This window comes from Osmerus mordax, chromosome 1 (genome assembly GCF_038355195.1).
Source record: "Osmerus mordax isolate fOsmMor3 chromosome 1, fOsmMor3.pri, whole genome shotgun sequence".
NCBI lineage: Eukaryota > Metazoa > Chordata > Actinopteri > Osmeriformes > Osmeridae > Osmerus > Osmerus mordax.
In genome coordinates this window covers 8,575,851-8,595,528 of record NC_090050.1, presented here as the reverse complement: position 1 = coordinate 8,595,528, position 19,678 = coordinate 8,575,851, and the positions used below count along the sequence as shown (strand labels likewise).

At 40.5% G+C, this 19,678-nt stretch overlaps 1 protein-coding gene across 2 annotated transcripts; it reads left to right on the top strand.

Moving 5' to 3' along the window:
* The first annotated feature begins 956 nt into the window (after nt 1-956).
* On the top strand, nt 957-19,188 carry fam219aa (family with sequence similarity 219 member Aa). Of its 2 annotated transcripts, none has more exons than XM_067245255.1 (6): nt 957-1,181; nt 7,876-7,975; nt 10,883-10,979; nt 12,220-12,300; nt 14,327-14,381; nt 15,622-19,188. In XM_067245255.1, exons 1-6 carry the CDS (start codon nt 1,122-1,124, stop codon nt 15,778-15,780), a joined length of 552 nt encoding a protein of 183 aa, XP_067101356.1. In that variant the 5' UTR covers nt 957-1,121; the 3' UTR covers nt 15,781-19,188. The 2 variants fall into 2 exon arrangements, with proteins under 2 accessions (XP_067101356.1, XP_067101346.1); XM_067245245.1 differs by having other exon boundaries at nt 14,327-14,402.
* The last annotated feature ends 490 nt before the right edge of the window (nt 19,189-19,678 follow it).

The window sequence follows — 19,678 nt, the reverse complement described above, 5'->3', positions numbered from 1 at the left end:
CATGAAGTGACACAGAAGAGATTGGTGGTTCGAGCCCTGTCTTTATTCATGCTTAATGCTGTACTGTTGTGTGGTGTTTGTGGGACCCGTTCAAGTTTATAAAAAAATTATACAATAACGTATTTTTCCAACCTAAGACTCATTGGGGTTATCTCGTTTTCTGTGAAGCATATGTAAAAAAAAAGAAACTGAATTTACATCTAGTGCAAATTGTGCACCCCCCCTACATATTTATATCACAAACTGTGTTGTTTCAGTGCAATGGACACAGGGGTATAACAGTGTAGGAGAAAAAAGGTGCAATTTGAACTAAAAGGTTTTCTGTGTACCTTCACAGTCCTTCTCTTCCCTGGGCCGGCTGTTTCAATAAGGCATCAAAAACCTGTTTTTCACCCTGCTTGTCTGAATGTCTCCTGCTTTTGGTGCTCCTTTACCCTTTCTACTGTGTGAAACGACAAAATTGCTTGCTTATTTCAATAGGCCTACATACAAATGTACTCATATTCAGACCCTGCAAGAAGCAAATTGAGAGTTTGTTTACAGAAATTGTAATGGTTGGATTGTTTTAAAAACCAAATTATGTTGTGGGTCCATCAGACCCACAAACATTGGGTGAATAACACAACATCTACATTACAGGAGGGTGAAGGTAAACCTATGGGTGAACCTATTCTTCAAATGTGCAGTTTGAGATTGATGTTCAGAGCTAATTTCTATATAATTTCTATTCTATTGATCACTGACATAAAACAATGTACCAAGTTCAAAAATAGATTCCAGTGATGTGGTGGAACGTAGAAAGGGGAAGTGAGGAATCTGCTAACGATGCTCAGAGCAGGCAATGTCTAATATTTTGTCGATTCTGTCCCATGACCTTCATTTTGAAATTCTTTGGATGAAATAAACCGGAAATGAGTTTACTGATTGAGGCTGGTTTGTGGCTTCACCCTGCACTGTTGAGTCACCTCTCTAGCGAATGGATTTAAGCAAACTGAGATCATGCAAAATAGGAGAGTCCTGTCTCAGCAAACTACATAGTTGTTAATTAACCAGTTGGTAGTGTTAATTTATCCATAACTGTTGCGCAGGACTGGCGACCGTCAAGATAGCGCTTTGCCAATATGATGGAGGAAATTGACAGATTCCAAGTACCTCCAGTCAACGGAGAAACGCAGCCTTTGGTAAGAAATGTTGTTCATGAAATTATTTGATTTGATGTCAGCCAGTTTAGAAGACCGAATTTTATTAGCAATGTAGCCATTAGTCGAGCCATTAAAAAATAAAATAATGTATGCTGGACAATATTCTCTGTCATAAACCTTATCACGAATTGTCATATTTTGGAGACCAGCCTATCCTACTTCTCGCTCTTCCATCAGAGAAAAAGTGCCACGACGTTATATTTGACATTTTTGTCAAGGCTCCCATCAGTTGCATCAGTATATCTCAGTAATTCCTTGATTACATTCACTGTCTTCAAAATATCGATTGGGTTATGTTAACCTAACGGGTGGCGTGTTTTTTCATGTGACTTGATGTGGAGGACCGAACTATCGCCTATCGGCCTAAATAATCCTGCTTGTGTGAACAGACAAGCGCTGTGGCCCAGTTGATGCTGCATAGCCAGTGGTTGAAAATGGGTGAGGGAAATACTTTTTCACCGGTGTCTGCCACAATCCACTCGCAATGCTGGTGAAATATTAAGGTAGAACATTTCCTAAATATTTGTTCTTTTTATTTTGTGCACTCCATCACTGACAGCCTTTGAATTATTTAGCTCAATTCGGCAGTTCCTGTTGGGGCTGCGGGGTTCCACTTAATGAGCAAGGATGTGAGGATATCCATTTTAATATCAGCTAATGCTTTAACATATTGACTTGTGCTGCTGTAGATTCCACATGGAGTTACCTGTTCAGCAGTCTTATGACAAAATGGCAGCTTTGTTAAACCATTTTTCCCTAAACCTTTTTTTCCTAAAACCTTTCTGTCTGATAAACTATTATGCATGCTTGGTCTTGAAACAAATACATTGTTGCAAACATGTCTCACTTTTTAAAGCAACCTTTCAATAGCAAGGGCATAGCTCTTCATGCATAGTAGACCATTGACTCCAAATCTATGATTCATGTTTGCCCATCTTCACATTGTCCCAGTCATTTGAGCTCATACTTGGCAATTTGGATTTGATAAAGCTTTTAGTCCATTCTCTAATTTTACAACTAAGCATGAGCACTGGTGTTGATATGATGCTATTATCTGGTCATTTGAGTGAAATGCAGGCCTATTAGAGCATAAGTGCTGCCGGTATGTGTAATTGGAGAATAAATGTGTGATGATCTCAAATGACCAACTGCTTCTTTTGAATCCAGTCATAAATTTGGACTTATCTTTATGCCTAAACAAAATAAAGTGATCTCCCAAGTCTTTATAATAAAATTAACATGAACATGCATCTGCAAATGTCTTGCCAGGCTTGCATAACAGCCTGCCATTGCAGTGAGATTGAGTAATGTCCAAATCGTGCATGTTTGAAATCCATGGTCTGGTACTTCAAGTTGTCTGTTTTTTATGTTTACTCTCCTTATTCAACCCATATCAGACAGACTAACAGGCCAGCTGTTCTGTTGCACAGGGCTCTATGCAAATGCTCTTTCATAATGCTTTGCTTCAAGGTCTAATTTCTCAGTAATCTGTGTTCTTCTAAAAGCCACTTTGTCTAAGCATGCATAATGAGGTTCTGATTGTATTGTGGAGGCTTACACTTCATCTTGAGGTACATGGCCTAAATATAGCGTGAAGGACTATTGGAGGATCTCCAGATATTTTCTTTACCCTCAGGAATGCCTTTACTTTACTACAGCCATAGAAAACATGGTGATCCAGCAATTTCAGGTGACCTGGAGTCTCAGCCTTAACTGAGTAAAAAAAATGAAGGTCACTCATCATTCTGAAATGGAGATCGCTGCAGACCAGCTGTTCACAAGATTAATTTCTGTTTAACCAACCCCTCTGTCTGCCCAGAATGACCACATGCTGATTGCTGTAAGTCACAGCATTATATAAGGATACACTTCACTTTTGACACTTTTACTGCCATACCCATCTACAACTGTTGGACACATCATTGGTCCCTCGGTCACCTGATCAATCAACCTTGCTTGTCATTGGTCCATCGTGAGCCGAGATGGATAAGCCCACCAATCCTCTCACGGATGTGCTGCATCAGCAAACCCCTGTGTCGTGGCTCTCCATCATCACAGGCATTAAAACCACTGCTCAGAGAGGAGACGAGTTCCTTGAGAACGAGACATGGAGAGGTCGCAGTTTTGATTAAAGGGTCATAGAGTGAAGGTGTGGATGTTTGCTGGTGAGGTCAGGGTTGTTCTTGTAAAACACACACCCGCTGACAGTAGAAGAGGAAATGGAAACATGTCCTTGAAGTTATTCAGTTAGGATAAATGTCTGCAATCATGATTCCAAGTGGTATGAAAGGCTATTTTAATAAGCACAGAGAATAATATTGCAACTAGCCTAGTATCTCACTGAGGAGTACAATATTGTTGAATACTTTCCCCTTTGAAACAAGTATGGTATTAATGACAATTTTACCAGCAGTATATTGTTCCTTTTTTTATATTTTTTATAAAGGATATTCTTTGAAACTTGTAATTGTGCTTCGGATAACAAAATAGACACGTCATTGACCCATAAACTTAATCATTTCTTAAAAACCATATCACTGGTGGAGTAGATATATTGAGATGAGCAATAACACAGCTGGAAAATCATGTGCATATTTTAGTCCCAGAGCTCCAACTGAGTGAGCACCCTGATTTGCATTACTCATTCTATCCTTTGAAAAGCACAGAATGGAAAATGACATTTTGGATACATTTGATTTGCATCTGCCCAGGTGGTATCTTTGACTTGGAGATGGCTGCCGTTTGCAGAGTTCAGTCATTTACAGCTGGCTCCCATCTGCTCTGTACAGAGGTTTTCCTTCTTTATTTCCCCTTTATAAGATATGTGCTGAATTAATATTTTCACCAAGCCATTTCGTTTTCTCATCCATTCGATGTTGTGTTTTGCAAGCGAAACGTCAAAGCAGATAAGGAATGCTGTGTTATTTTCTTATTGAGGTACATGGAAAATGAATTCAAGAAGAAATGCTGTAGAATAACTAAGAAGTAGGCTAGTTTAGAGTCGTTTATTCCATGGAATATAAAAAAAATGGATGCCACTTGATGAAACGCTGCATGACTATTTACCCCCAAATGTCAAAGGTGCTGACGTAGCGCAAACATGTTGTCTAGGCTACGTCATCTACTTAAATCAAGTATCAACTAGCCAACATTCTTAAAAGGTTTGGAATTTGCACCTTGGAACATGCAGTTGTATTGATTATTGCAAAGCCTATATTTTCACCTTCCAATAGGAATCCAATTCTACATTTAAGTTAGAAAGGTTTCTTAAAAAAATTAAAGAAATAAACAGACAAAATTATTGAACAGTACTACATCCCAGTTTTCATTAGAGGCCTGTATAAGAGTGAAGTGACTTTGGCAGCCTCAGTGATGATTCACAGTTTGGGTAGTAGTGAGAGAACATTGAAGGAAGTCACATTTAAGCTCAGATAACTTGAATGTTCTAGAGGCTATTTGTAGTACATCACAGAACATAACCTGGACTCGCATTAAAAACACATAAAATACACAAAACAACAATCATTCAAGATCGTTCTGTAGCAGTCACACATAATCAGTCCAGGCAGGCATTAAAGATGCATATCCATAACTGTATGCCAACAATTGTACGAATACAAAATAAATTGTGTAAACTACACATCCACTATGTACGTATTCCCTAGTCCATATATTTCCCATCCCATATCCCATCCACACTTTTTTTGCGAAAAACGGGTAAGCCATCTTGGCAGACTTCACTGAGATAATCCCTCCCTGCATCCTCGTAGGGATGGGGCTACTTGAAAACCAGCAGAGGTGGAGGAACCGAGAACTTGAGTTGGAGCCTGACTATTGTTAGCAGACCAGGAAAGGGCTGTTCCCTCTAGGCAAGGACCGAGTCCTTGAATTTGATGCAGGCTAAGGGTTTGGAGGAAGGATGTTACTCGGGAGAATTAAAGTAGCTTGAAACACCACAGGCTGTGTTACATGTTGGGTTTGGGAGGCAGGCAGCCAGGCCAGAAGGCTGATGCTGCAGTCATCGTTGCAATTGTGTACAGTAGCAGTGTGTCTCAGCTGTGATCCAAGTCTCTCAAGTGTGTAGAAGGACTCAAACATGCTCTGGGTTTGAAATGGTCTGTTTATTTTTCTTGGACTGCTGACTGGCAGTTACTGGGCCCTTCAGCAATAGCAACATTGTGACTGTTCGAGCTTGTTGGGGAGACTAGCCATAGATTGAATAGATGGCTGCTCTGGAGTGGAGTATAACATTTACAAGATTTAGATTACCATAAGCATGATAGTACCAGAAACAGGTTCAAATGGTAGTAATGGGAGAACAGATTTGGGGTCTTGTGTTTGTGTGTCCCACCTGTGAAAGCTGTGGCTGTGGTCAAAGAAGTTGCATCCATGTGTGGAAGCTGTGTTAAAGCATGTGGGGAACAACTAGCACTCAGTACCTGGGGACTGAAACCAAAAATACTATACTAAACAGAACCTGGATTAAAAAAGTAACAAGCAAGCCACCAAAATAGTTATGTCAGAGTTTTTTTGCATGTTGGATAATATGCCAAGGCTACATGCTTTCCTACATTAAGTTGCCTGTAAACCCATTTATCGCAGGCTCCCTGGTTAATCATGAATTCATCTCATTACATTACAATGGCTGTGTGTTCTCAAGTAAACCGGGCGGTTTGAAAAGAAACTAGCACGTGTGTCACAGAACCACACTCATGCTCATGGTAGGAATACCTATTCTTTGCACTTTCACCCGTCTTCCACAATATTGCTTAGTGAACACGAGTGTCAGCGTTGATTCATTGCCTTTAAATGAACAATACTTCACTAGATAAAGCCATTGTATACAAGTCAGGAGTGGGAAATACATCTGTGGCCTATATTCAAGTGTGAGCAAGAGAGATTTTCGACAGCCAAAGACTATAATCTCTGCTACATTAAGGTCTAACCTTGCAACCTACAATCATATGTTTTTGCTTTTATATCTTGACCTGTTAAAACACAATATCATCAAAGCCTCTTAAACCTCACGATTATTACAATATATAAACCCTTTGGTCAAAATGCAAGCTATGTATCAAAATATAAATGGATGTGCAGAGTAGTTTCTTATTTCATAGCTGTGTGAAATATGACACGCGTGGAGACATATGTGATTGGATAGGATCTGTTGGCTTCATAAAGCCTTTTCCAAAAAGAAAATTACGGATTACCGGTAATAAAAGTAAGTTTGTCTTAAATATAATCTGTTAAAGGAAGTATTGTTAATTGTTTTTTAGTCTACATTAATCCAAAGTAAAGTCTCTTAAAAAATTATTTTTGGTACTTTAGCATGTCCTAGGCTATATGTTCCAAACAGAATGCTTAGGCTTGTACTGTAAGTTAGCCTAATCATGCATTTAGCCCCCCAGCACTTGACATAAATTGACAGATAGTTAGACTTTTCAATATTAACAGACTTTCAGCTCCATTCAACTGCTTGCTGTCTGTTCGAGGAAACATTATGTAAACATGGCAGGACCCTGAAAAAAATATTAAGTTTATTCAGCTCTGACTTCCAGCATCAGCTCATGGACTGTAAACCATCTCTTTTTAGCACTACTTGGCCGACTGTGACAAGGCTAAGCTTGTGGTTGGGTTGGACATAATGCAGGGCTCTGTCAGTAGACGAGGCCAGGACCTTGTCCCAGCTCTTTTTAGAACCATAGGGAGTAAAGGAGGGGGGGGGGGGTGACTCAAGCTCCAACAGGAAACCCCTCTGTTCTACCACAGCAAGCCCCCCAGGATGGTGTCATACAGACTCATACTCGCACACTTACACAAATGTGTCATTCATGCACTCGCTCACATACAAACATGTACATTCACACGGACAAAAAGACCTGCACTTGTGACGTGGAACACCACGGACAACCCCCATTTGCACAGTCCTCTGCCTATCAAATCAAAACTGACAGGGATATGTACTCAAGGCAATAAAGCTAGCCACAAAGGTGGAATGTGGGACTAATGAAGATTAGTTGCTTATCTATTGGAAGGATCTCATAAAATGGAAACCAGTTGGAAAAGTTGAGGCCAGCTGTTTGAGGCTCAGGATCATATAATAAAGAGGCTGCTTTATCACAAAGTAAGCATACATGCTCACAGCTCTGCTAAGTCCGTACAGTTTCACGTCCTCAAATTTTCGGAACCTGGTTCCATAACTGTGAGTGCCTCCTCTGCCAACACGTGTCCCTGCAGTTGAGGGGCATAATACAATTCTGTGAAGACTTTATTTTGTTTTCTGTAAACATTAAGCTGGTGTGCTTTGCCAAAAAGCTCTAAGTTGGCTACAGTGCCAAAGAAACATGAACATCATGGTTTCAAGAGATACACTTGAGTAGATCTTCTCTGAAGGCCAAACAAGTATGCCTACACAGAACTTTGAAACCTTGTCTTCTGGATCCAAGAAAGTGGGCACTTTTCATAAGGCACTCTTAATTTTTCAAAGATTGTCTGTCAAAAAAGTGTTCCAGGGAAATGGTTAGCAATCACCTACTGGAAAAATAACCAGGCTTTTTTTTTCTGGCCCACTCCATACCCGCAGTAAAAGTACTACTTAATCTAGCATATATTACGTTTGAATATTTCACATCACAGAACACCTGTAGACTTCAGTGTTTTGTTTGTTTTACAGGACCCAGCAGCCTCTTCCACCACAGAAGCAGACTCTGACACAAGAGAAGACGAGACTGTGGCCATGAACTACAAGCCCTCGCCACTCCAAGTGAAAATAGGTAGGTGCTTATCTGCTATAGAGCTATTGTTCATAAGGGAAACGATTCCCTAAGGCAGGTAAAGTAAAGATAGAACTTCTATCAATATGGTTTGTCTTCCTACTGTAAGCAAGACATTTGACGTGTGATGGCCTGTTCGATACAAGTCCATGCTGTGTTAGCAAGACCAGGTTACTGCGTTTCTTAGAAATGGACAAGAAGGCAGAACAATCATGATCAAATAAATGTCTGCATACAAATCTTTTAAGAGAACTTTTACAATCCCTGAATAACAGATTACGGTTTACAATTTGCTATTTCTAAATCATTGTGGTGAAAAAGGTGACCGTACTCTGAAAGCATTCGAAACATTTTCCGTAAGACCACTGCATTTACCTGTGCTATTTTATAAATTGTCTTTACTTGTGGTGTCTAAGATTGACAGGACATTCTGAAAGAGAGGCACTAACACAGGTAAACATGAAGTGGTCTTAAGAAATAAGAAGAAAAACAATACTATTAAAAACTGGCTTGTGGTTTCATCTGTCTTTCTCCTTCTCTTTCTTTTGGTTTGATTGATGTGAGAATCCAACAAATGCTGTTGGGGAGACTGTCAGGAGAGAAAGGTTGAAAACCACCTACTACTATGAAGTTGATAAGGATGCTCGGCCGGCTAACAAGAAAGTCCTGCGATTGCTTTTAAGGCCTTAAGCCTTTAAACCTTGCTACTTCAGAAAAATTTACGCGTTCTTCAGATTATTAAATTATCGACCAATATATAAATTATCAAGCAATAAACCACAGGAGGGTATGGTATATTGCTAAATAACCTATGTGTCTTGCATGAGGCGGATCCATGCTAACGGAACTTGGCTCATGCGTGTCGGTCCTGACCGCATCACTATCGTGCCAGTGATTGACGGTAAATCACACCCGTGTGATATTGCTTAAGTGGCCGACATACTGTTGCAGCCATACTTATTAGAAGCTTACAATGGCACGGTAATATGAACGGCTGTTGGCTACCCTGGTCTCCTTCAGCCTGTCTTATGCAGTGGAGTGGCATAATAGCCTTCTATTCAGCCACCCGAAGCTAGTCGTGTAACGCCTCTAGCAACATTGAAAGTGATGAAGTCACAGCGTGTTGTTATTACTGAGAGATGAGACCATTGTCAAGTTTGCAGACGACACTACGGTGATTGGCCTCATCAGTAACAACGATGAGTCTGCCTACAGGGATGAGGTCCAGCACCTGGCTGAGTGGTGCGCCAACAACAACCTGGCTCTCAACACCAAGAAGCCTCATTGTGGACTTAAGGAGAACCAAAGGTGGCACCCCCCCCCCCCCCCCCCCCCCCCCCCCCATCCGTATCAACGGGACAGAGTTTGAGCGTGTCGCCAGCTTTAAGTTCCTGGGTGTCCACATCTCCGAGGACCTCTCTTGGACCCTCAACACTGGTCAAGAAGGCTCACGAGCGCCCTTTCTTCCTGAGGAGACTGAAGAAGGCTCACCTGTCCCCTCCGATCCTGGTGAACTTCTACCGCTGCACCATCGAGAGCATCCTCACCAACTGCATCTAGGTGTGGCATGGCAGTTGCTCTGTTGCGGACCGGAAGTCTCTTCAGAGGGTGGTGAAAACTGCCCACCGCATCACTGCTTCCTCACTTCCCACCATTGAGGCTGTCCAGCACAAAAGATGTCTGCGGAGGGCACGCAGCATCGGCAAGGACAACTCTCACCCCAGCCACAGACTGTTTGCCCTCCTCCCCTCTGGGAGGCGCTACAGGGCCCTCCGTTCCCGGACCAGCAGGTTCAGGAACAGCTTCTTCCCATGCGGCTGTCACCCTGCTGCACTCTGCACCACGGTGATGGCCCCCCTGGTTACCCCCTCACGCACCCTCCTCCAGTGACTGTACTTACCCCCTACACCCTGGCCTGGACGGCCATGCACCTTCTTCCAGCCACTGAACATTTGTACTACTTTTTACTAACTGTACATCCACTTATATATTTAGTCCGTGGTATTCACTGTACCTATCTCTTAATTTTGCACTACCTTGCTGCTGTTACAGCACATATAGTATTACCGGTACTGCACATATCTTATTACTGTACATATACTTTTATCCTTTTATTTATGTTACTTCACTTTTTATATATATATATATATATATATATATATATATACGTACTTTTACTGCTTTCTTTGCACTTCTGGTTGATGCTAAACTGCTTTTCGTTGTCTTAGTACTCTGTGCAATGACAATGAAGTTGAATCTCATCTCAGATGGAATAATAACACATGCTAATATTGATTAGGCTCTACATTTCCCTTCCATGCTTGGAACCTCTGCTATTTACCTAGGTGTGTGTGTGTGTGTGTGTGTGTGTGTGTGTGTGTGTGTGTGTGTGTGTGTGTGTGTGTGTGTGTGTGTGTGTGTGTGTGTGTGTGTGTGTGTGTGTGTGTGTGTGTGTGTGTGTGTGTGTGTGTGTGTGTGTGTGTGTGTGTGTGTGTGTGTGTGTGTGTGTGTGTGTGTGTGTGTGTGTGTGTGTGTGTGTGTGTGTGTGTGTGTGTGTGTGTGTGTGACTACAACACAGAAAGCCACTGTGTAGTAGTCTCACAGTAGTCTAACTGCTAAATGACTAAATGTAGTCACGGCTGAAGTAAAAAATTATCAACAACAGTCTTTGTACTTTCTGTATGTGGTCCTTACATTTTGTCAAGCAGATATATACTATTTCCTATAGTTTAAATGTTATTAGTTGTACGATAGTGCTAATGTCAAGGATGGGTTTGAAATAGTCCAAAGGAAATGCTTTCCACAGAGAATAAAATTTATCTGTCAGTATTTTAGTTTTTTGGAAGGGGTTGGGGTGATTTAGGTTGTTTGTTTCTAACTGATGACATCATATCCTGTTCTTGGCAGAGAAACAGAGGGAGCTCGCCAGGAAGGGATCAGTGAAGAATGGCACTGTGGGAAGTCCTGTCAACCAGCAGCCCAAGAAGAACATGGCTCGAACACGGTACTCTATAGTTGTTTTATTGTTTCAACCAAAAAGTATAGTACCACATATAAGGTGTGCAGAAGTGTGTATCTTCATGGATCCCTTATGTAAAAAAAACTCAATTGGAACTGGAAAAAACACCTGCTGTCTGTTCACATAAGGACATAGCTTTGATTTTTATATTGGCACAATGTTCCAAAAATAAACAATATTGAACTGAAGAATAGCTTTTATTGGTAATGACATCTTGCCCTAATAGTTATTTGCAATACACACATTTTCCATAGAGAATCGGAAGTTCTTTCTACTTTGTTATTCTGGCCCAGAATTAGTTAATTAGTCTGTCTGGGGTATTGGCTGGCTCTGTGCTCTGTGCTTGCTTCATGTATTATCTCCATGCACATTTCCAGGGAAAACAGCGGCCAGGGTTTCTAAAAACATTCATTAACCAGAATTCAAGAGGATTGGCACAGTATTGTGCATGCCATCCGATTTACAAATGTTAAAACCACAAAAAAAGACCGTCTGTAACAAAAGCAAGGCTTTATTTCTGAAACCAGCCCAAACCCGCTTTGTTCTACGAATGGTAATACAGTCCTACTCTTTTGAAAACACCGGGCTCTAATAGGTGAAAAATGCATCCATTAGCTGGGGGCCCTCATCTGCCAATCACCACATGTCCCCGGGTGGATTAGTTGAGATGTGAGAAGCCTTCTGCAGACGTGAGAGAACCTTGAGCCAGGGGGTGAGAGATTATCTGCAGGCCTCTCAGCCTGAGGCCCGGAGATTAGCTGAAACCTCTCTACCAGGCTATGAGAGTGGCACTGCCCCCTGCTGTGAGCTCCCCTGCTGGTGCCGACAAGTCTGAATGATGTCACTCATCTCTGTTTTTGTTGTTGCCACAAATCCATTCTCTTTTGATAGATTAGAGAAGGGATTTATGAATGAGCCGTTTTCCCTTTTATACATTAATTTATAGTCTCCATTAGTGAACTTCAAACTGTTTTAAACGATTAAAAAACTCAGACAACCTAAAGGGCAAACTAGAAGCTGATGGCCTTTTTAAGGTGTCAATGAACCTGAGTAAAATTTCACTTAGAATTTGGCTTCGAAAGAGCCCTTTTTTATATACTATGTTTATACCTGACAACAATGATGGGCTTATAGCCACATCACAGAATGTTGACTCTGTGTTGGCTTTTCGAATTCAATGTAATGAGTGTTATTAACAGGTCCATTTTTACCTATGTTGTTTTAGGTTGGTCGTGCCAAACAAAGGGTACTCTTCTTTAGACCAGAGCCCAGATGAGAAGCCGTTGGTAGCACTGGACACTGACAGGTAACATTAAACGCTGGGTTAATGGTTGGTTTGTCTCTAAACTTTCTGTAAACATCATACTTTTGTAACATTTTCAATTTAGCATTTTCATGATTTGTTGTATTTGCTTACCTTTTTGATATGAAGTTAATATTTAAGCTTAACAAGAACTTGGTAAACTTTGAATTGACTAATCATTATCAATCTAACAGTCAAAACCATGTTTATTAGGCTGCAGAAAAGCTTAAACTGACTTTCACAGCCAATATACAAATAAAGAATGCTTTCTTCTAAAGTCAAATTACTTTTATAATTCAGAACCAAACTGGTTTTGTCCTTGTTTCATAGAAACCCTGTCTAACCCTCCCTACCAACTGAAAAGTCTATTTAATTTTTACAATACAAACCGGATGATTAAAACCTCCAACTGTGTAGTGTAATATACCTTTGTGCTTTTGAAATAAGTAGCGTATTGGGGAAGTTAAAACTTTTGGTTTCTTCTGTACTGTAATTATTCTGATGCAAATGGAATCATATCTTGCCAGAATACTCAACTAGCTGAACAGGCTTGTGTTGTTTTCGAACTCACCACAGGCCCAGACACTAAGCAGAAGTCTTTCAATGCGCAACCACAGTTCATGACTTTGACACTAGGCAAACTCTCCCCAGGATCAGAGGGTGACCTGCCATGTACAAGGAGGAGGGGAGGGAGTTTTTTTGCTCTGGCAGTTCAGCTCTGGGTAGAGTCTCTTCCAACATAAGGAGTCAGGTGGCTGAGCGGTGAGGGAATCGGGCTAGTAATCCGAAGGTTGCCAGTTCGATTCCCGGTCATGCCAACTGACGTTGTGTCCTTGGGCAAGGCACTTCACCCTACTTGCCTAGGGGGAATGTCCCTGTACTTACTGTAAGTCGCTCTGGATAACAGCGTCTGCTAAATTTCAAAAATAAATAAAAATAAACATAAGCATGATCCCGAAAGAGGGAAAAGTCCTTCCTGGGTTACAGAATCAGGGGGAGGGAGTTGGAATTTGGACAGGGAACTGCAGATCAGTGTCCCTTCCTCCCTGCCCAACGTGGGGGCATCAGACAAGCGTTTTTTGCACCCTGCGTTTTTAATTGCTCCGGCGTCGCTGGCTTGCCGCATGGTTAACTCTTTCTCAGAAATTTCTGCTCGTTGGCAGCAAGTCAAGATAACGTCAGGGGTGAAGTCATCAGTCTTTTCTGTGACACTCTCTGACATACACGCACGCACACACACACAGACCCCCCCCCCCCCCCCACACACACACACACACTGGTTTGTTCTAGTTTCACGTTCATGTTACCTCCTTTCACATTCAACTCCTTTGTGTCTTCCTCACACACGTAAACAGAACTTCATTCACATGATGTGCATTCAAATGCTCTACTGTACACAGTAGAGCTATGTACACCTTGATTAGTTGTTATTGTGCACCGCTGTGTTAAATTGGCAGTTGTCTATACACTCATTCCATTCAAAAGATCTTTGTTTGAAAATGCATTATAGAAGTTCAGCTCCATTAGTGAGATGCCCAGTAATTCTTATAGGAATCCATAGAGGGTTCCAGATTGTCTATTCTGGTTCGTATAACAAATCAATCTCTTTGGAATGTCAGCTCCTTATGGTGCCTAATTAGTTTCTTGGGAGATGTTTTGAAATGTATGGCTGCTGTTCCAGCATATCCTGAAAGAGGGTGGGGGGGGGGGAAGTGCTTAACACACAATCATTTGGAATGTATCCCTAAATTGTTACAGTATGTTCTGTCAGCAATCAAAATCTGTTGTGTGTGTGTGTGTTTTATAACCTTGGACTGAATTACAACAATCAAATATATTCAAATGGTATCATGCTTCGTTAATGATTCATACAGCCGTTAGGAACTATAAAGCGAAGACTTTCTCTCTGGTTTTGGTCTTAAAGTTGCACCGAGTGCACCCATGACCCCATCGCCATCTATTATAACAATCATATCATTGATTCGAGTTTTAATGGACATCATTTCCCTTTCTTTCTGTTTGTTTCCAGTGATGATGACTTTGACGTGTCGAGATATTCCTCGTCGGGATACTCCTCAGCCGAGGTGAGAGGTCTGAGGGACCAGGTATCTACGCACTACAGCTCCTGTCTCCTCACACCCCACTAGCCGGCATAAGCATCACATGGCACACTGTATGACTGACATGTCATATCCGTCTGTCTGTCATCATCACCCCCTCTACCTTCCCGCGATCCTTACAGGCTTTGTCACCCCATGTTTGAATCCTGCGATACAGAAATGCACTTATTTCGACGAGGCTGACATGTAGGCCTGTCGCAGTTATGGTGGAACTGTTTGAGCGGAATGCAATTATTTTGCGCAATTATTATATTCCTAAGATGTTTTCATCCAAGTAAAGAGTTTTGGACAATTTTTGAAGTGTTGTAATAGGAACTGTCCTTATACTTGTTCTATCAGTTTGATGTCTCCTATCCGTTTTCTATTCAGCAACTAATTTACTGTGCTTTGCTTCTTTAAGCTCAGTTAAGAATTGTTGTGCAGTGCAAATTGGTCCATAACGCTCTTTGGTCATGTCATATTTGCCACATTATTCATTATTGAGCAAACACATTTCCTGCAACTAATTAACTGTCTTAAACCACAATTTTGTTCTGTTAGAGATACACATTCATTTTAGAACAAGCTTAAAAATAATTATACACACAGAAAAGTAAAAGCAATATGTAAACTTTTTGAATTTTTGCTTTATTGCTTTATCTCGGTTTAGCAGTTGCTGAAATTAACAAAATTAGTGTCAGATGCAGCAGCACCACTGTGGGAACATTTAGTGTTTCAAGCCAAGTGGAAAAGGAAATTCCAAGAACGTGAGATGTTGGATTTGTAACAGAAATGTTCAGTTCAAAGGCGCCAATGTAATTCCACAAAATAATAAAAGGGAAAAGCTAATCACAATTAACTCGTCGAGTTAATCACAATTAACATGTTGTCATTGTGACAGTACTACATGGTAGATATGCAGATTACTTTTCAGTTAGTGTTTTGATTAGTACAAATCTGCTCCTTTACCTCATCAATACCATTTCACTCTCACCGTTTACTAATACCATCATGAACCATACTGCCTGTCCTTGTAGAGGTTTGTTGCAATTTGTACTTCACATTTGTACTTCACTACGTTGTTCAACATTACTTTTTTGTCCGAGTTATCTCTAGGTTTTGGTAGTGTATTCCTAATGCTTTTAGGATTAGTAGTTATTATTAATGACCATTAAGTTGTTCTCTTTTTATGCTGTTTCTCATGCTCTTTGGGTGAACCCTGCAGCAAATAAACCAGGATCTCAACATCCAGCTGCTGAAAGATGGCTACCGGCTGGACGAGATCCCTGACGATGAAGATCTGGATTTGATCCCGCCAAAGTCTGTCAACCCCACCTGCATGTGCTGCCAAGCCACTTCCTCTACAGCGTGCCAAATACAGTAGCCTTTCCTTAACCCGCCACACACACACACTGCCCCCCCACCCCACTTCCTCCAACACACACACACAACCCAACCATCATTATGAGTGTAACTAGCCATTGTCGGAGACATTCAGCATAAACGACATTGGTCGGGGCCGGGGAAAAGGTAAAAGGATCGATGGAAATGAAAATGGTAAAAGTGTCTAAAGGTTCAAAAAAATTATACTCAGTTTCAATGACTCCTCCTATGGAAGGATACTTCTTCTGTTTGTGTAGCATACTGGAGAGGATTTTGTCTGACGATGGCATCCGCATACAGCTGTTCCAGACTTATGTTGGAATGAAACACCGACAGCGAAAAGGAAGACTTTCAAATGCAGAACTTTCGTTTTCAAGATGGTTAATTGTGAAGGAGGGTTCTCCTTTGAAGGAACTTCTGTCGTCCCTAGTTTTTCTCATGGTACAATAGCAGTGGCAGTGAGTGGCTACTGTGTGTCAAAGAACAACTATTGTATTGAAATGAATGACGTGTGTTGATTGTCTCTCGTCATATCTAGAATTTAAACCTCTGAAGGGAATAATAATATATTGATGCTTTTGCAAGGGAATCACAAATGTTTGGGAGATAGCTCTTGGATCTGGATGCCCTTCACTCTCTGTGGTGAATTTGCAGTGACATTGGTCTCCTCACTCTTGTCATTTCTTTGTTTTGTTTTTACTTATTTTACTGATGCATATAAACCTACAAGTTAAGTGTACAGACCACAAGAAACTTGGGTTTTGGAAAAGGTAGACTCTACTGCTTACTATAAAAGACTGTGGGACAAGTGTTTAAGGTTGACTCTAAATTCTATGACGTACTGGTTATTTTGAGGTAAAAAGCAATGTTGCAACTGGAATGGGAATAACTATTACTGCAATTTAAACCCAACCAGCATGGTTTATTGTGACTTGTAGAGCTGTAATGGTACAGTATATCCACAGTGCAGTATGTACTCAAATGTTTAGACAACCTTGTCCTTGGTACAGCACAATGAAATACAACTCAAGACTACTGATGTAGCAGTGCATTTGAATATTAATATGAAGCCATTTGGTCCACTTCATTTAGGACCATTTGAAAGGGGTTGTACCGAATGATTCAAAAGTCAAATATTTCTCAAAGCAGTATTATTAACTTGCAACAGTTTAACTGTGCCAAAATCCCACCCTGCTGTTGAGGGGTTCACCTCGGCACAGGGATCCCTCTACACACTTAATGCTGCCGTTATATGTAGAACACTTGTTAATGAGCTGTAACTTTGTAGTCAGTGTCAGGTGTCAAATTGCCAGGTTAGATGTGTTCAGCCCTTGACATGCGAGTTTGTTCCTTAAAAGTGTTTTCACTGTTTGGTCACCATGTCTGGGGTTTGGTAGTCTTAGTACAATTAGAGGACATCGACAGCAGGGCATGTTGGCTACTGTACATCTTTTGTTCTCTTGTATGACAACAACATAGATTTGTTAAGTTCTTTTAATTTATTTTTCTTTCTTTTATGTTGTTGTTTGTTTGTTTGTTTGTTTATAACTTGTGGTGCCTGTTGCCCACAACCCCATAGTGTTGAGTACACTGTTTTCCTCAGAGGCAGCTGACTCTGGGGTAAACACCACGCTAAATGTTTGGTCCTAGCACTAGTAGTTGGGCACTAATTTCATTTGCACATGTAACCCCTTCTTTCCTAAATCTCCCATCAACCTTTCTGTTTTGTGTCTAAAGTTGATGTTCAGTCTGTTGTGCTTCCAACTTTTGGCAATAGTGCCATCTGTGCTTCTCTCACTGCCATTACAACAATCACTGGCTACTCACCAGGATGTGTGGTATTTGGAGAAACGTTCCAATGATTGGTAGCCAAAGCATTGTTCACCATCCTGCATGGATTTCAAAACATTAGATGAAAAATCATCTGGATACACAGTCCAGCCCATGCCCACATCAAGTATATGTTTTCAAACACTTTCAAATATGCTGTGAAAGGCTGCGTTCACAAAGACACTTGTCACAGTTTTGTCTTGTTGAAAGGAAAGTCTGGACACTACCTGAAAAGGGATTATTAATGTAAACATTGAAACAATGTGCACACACTTTCATTACTGTACTACTTTTTACAAGCTTTGTAAATGAAAAGTTATCGACCCAATGTGCATCTACTTTATGGGACAGTTTTCTCTTTCGCAGGGGTGTAACAGCTTTGTTTATTGAGGGCTAACAGTCCTGCTTCTGATGTTGGTCCATGTTTGTTTTCAAAGGACTGGTCATTTCTATCTAGGAATCCGTTTGTAGAGTCTGTAGTAAATCAGCAACATCAATGGATTGAGAAAGTCCCAGCAAAAACTGTATCAGGACTGGAAAACCTGAGGCGTGGAAGAGGTTCTTGTTTTTTGTTAGAATGCAATTTGGGGGAACACTGTTGTAAAGCTGGGGATAGTTTCCCATCAAGACCAAGGTTGGATGCTATATATGGATGAGGACCCAGGGTGTAGCGTTGAGGGCCAAATGATATCCTATTGATCTGTTCTGTAGTGCGAATTGTTTGATGGGTTAAACCTGATGAATGATGAACAAGAGAATTCCTAGTGTCCTGTTTGCTGTGAATAAAAATCTTTCAGTCAAACTTCTCAACTGACAGACTATGTACACTACAGTATATCAGACCAGGGTCATATCTGAATTTACTGTTAGTTACTGTCAAAATGACATTTTTATTGTCACATCCATAAAGAAGGATCTCTGTGGGATGTTGGCTAACTAAATTCTTAACATTATAAGTAAATATAAATTTTCTTTTTTACCAACCCTACAAATCTCGTGCCTGAGATTCACGAAACACAATTACTCCTGCAAGTGTATACACTACGAACTAATGGCATTCATTATGAAAATGTTATCCAATAACAAGTAGAAGTGTCTCGTTAAAAAGTGTATGGGAGCATAAATGTAACCATTTTAGGTTTGATTGAAAGAGATTTATCCTCAGTTGTCCACTTTAACCCTGAATGCAATATGTACTTTACCTGCTTTGGTTGTGAGTTCTAAGCATTAGTTTCCTCTCAGCCGTTCCTCAACAGTTAAGACAGGTTCCCCATCGAGTGCACCTTTTGTCTGTTGTTAGGATGCCATTTGGGACTGAGAATCCCTCACCTCTTGAGTTTACTAAAGTAGAGTATTAAATGCCTTAAAGAATTGTATTTTAGCGGGAGATATTTATCAGCAGCTGTTTGTGTTTAAGTTATTTGAAAAATGGGAAATTGTTTTAACATAGTCACCTAATATTTTATTTTACAGATGCTTGTTAAGGTTTTGAAAACTGTAAACAATTTCCATTAGTGTATTTAACAATGCTATTGTTCTGTGTAGTGTAACATATCAAGAAATAAATATTAAAACTGAAATAAGAAACAAAGTTTTTTGTGAGTGTAATTACTTTGGAGTATAAAGAAACATGTATAAATACCTATAATAAATAAAGTTGTTATTAACTATCTTAGTTACTCTTGAATGTACTGTAACTTATTTGTAAATTGTTGATACACACTCAATTGAGTTTATTTTCCATAAACTTTTTCTGTAACAGTTTGACTGATTCAAGAGCAAATTTTAACCAGGGGAAAAAAACTCATTAGTTCACACAAAGATCTCTTCACACAAATTCAACATGAAAACATCAATGGTCCATGTCTGACCAATGGTTGTCAGATGTGACCCAGTACTATGCGACTACCTGTTTGTTAAGGACCTAAGAGGTGTGTTTGTGTGTGTGTGTGCGCGCGTGCGTGAAGAGGGAGTTATTAGCCTCAAATCCCTTGGGCCAGATGGCGTACGGCAGCTTAACAACAAGACATCTTTAGCCTGTTCCTCTGTGGAGCAAGTTCTTTTTTCAC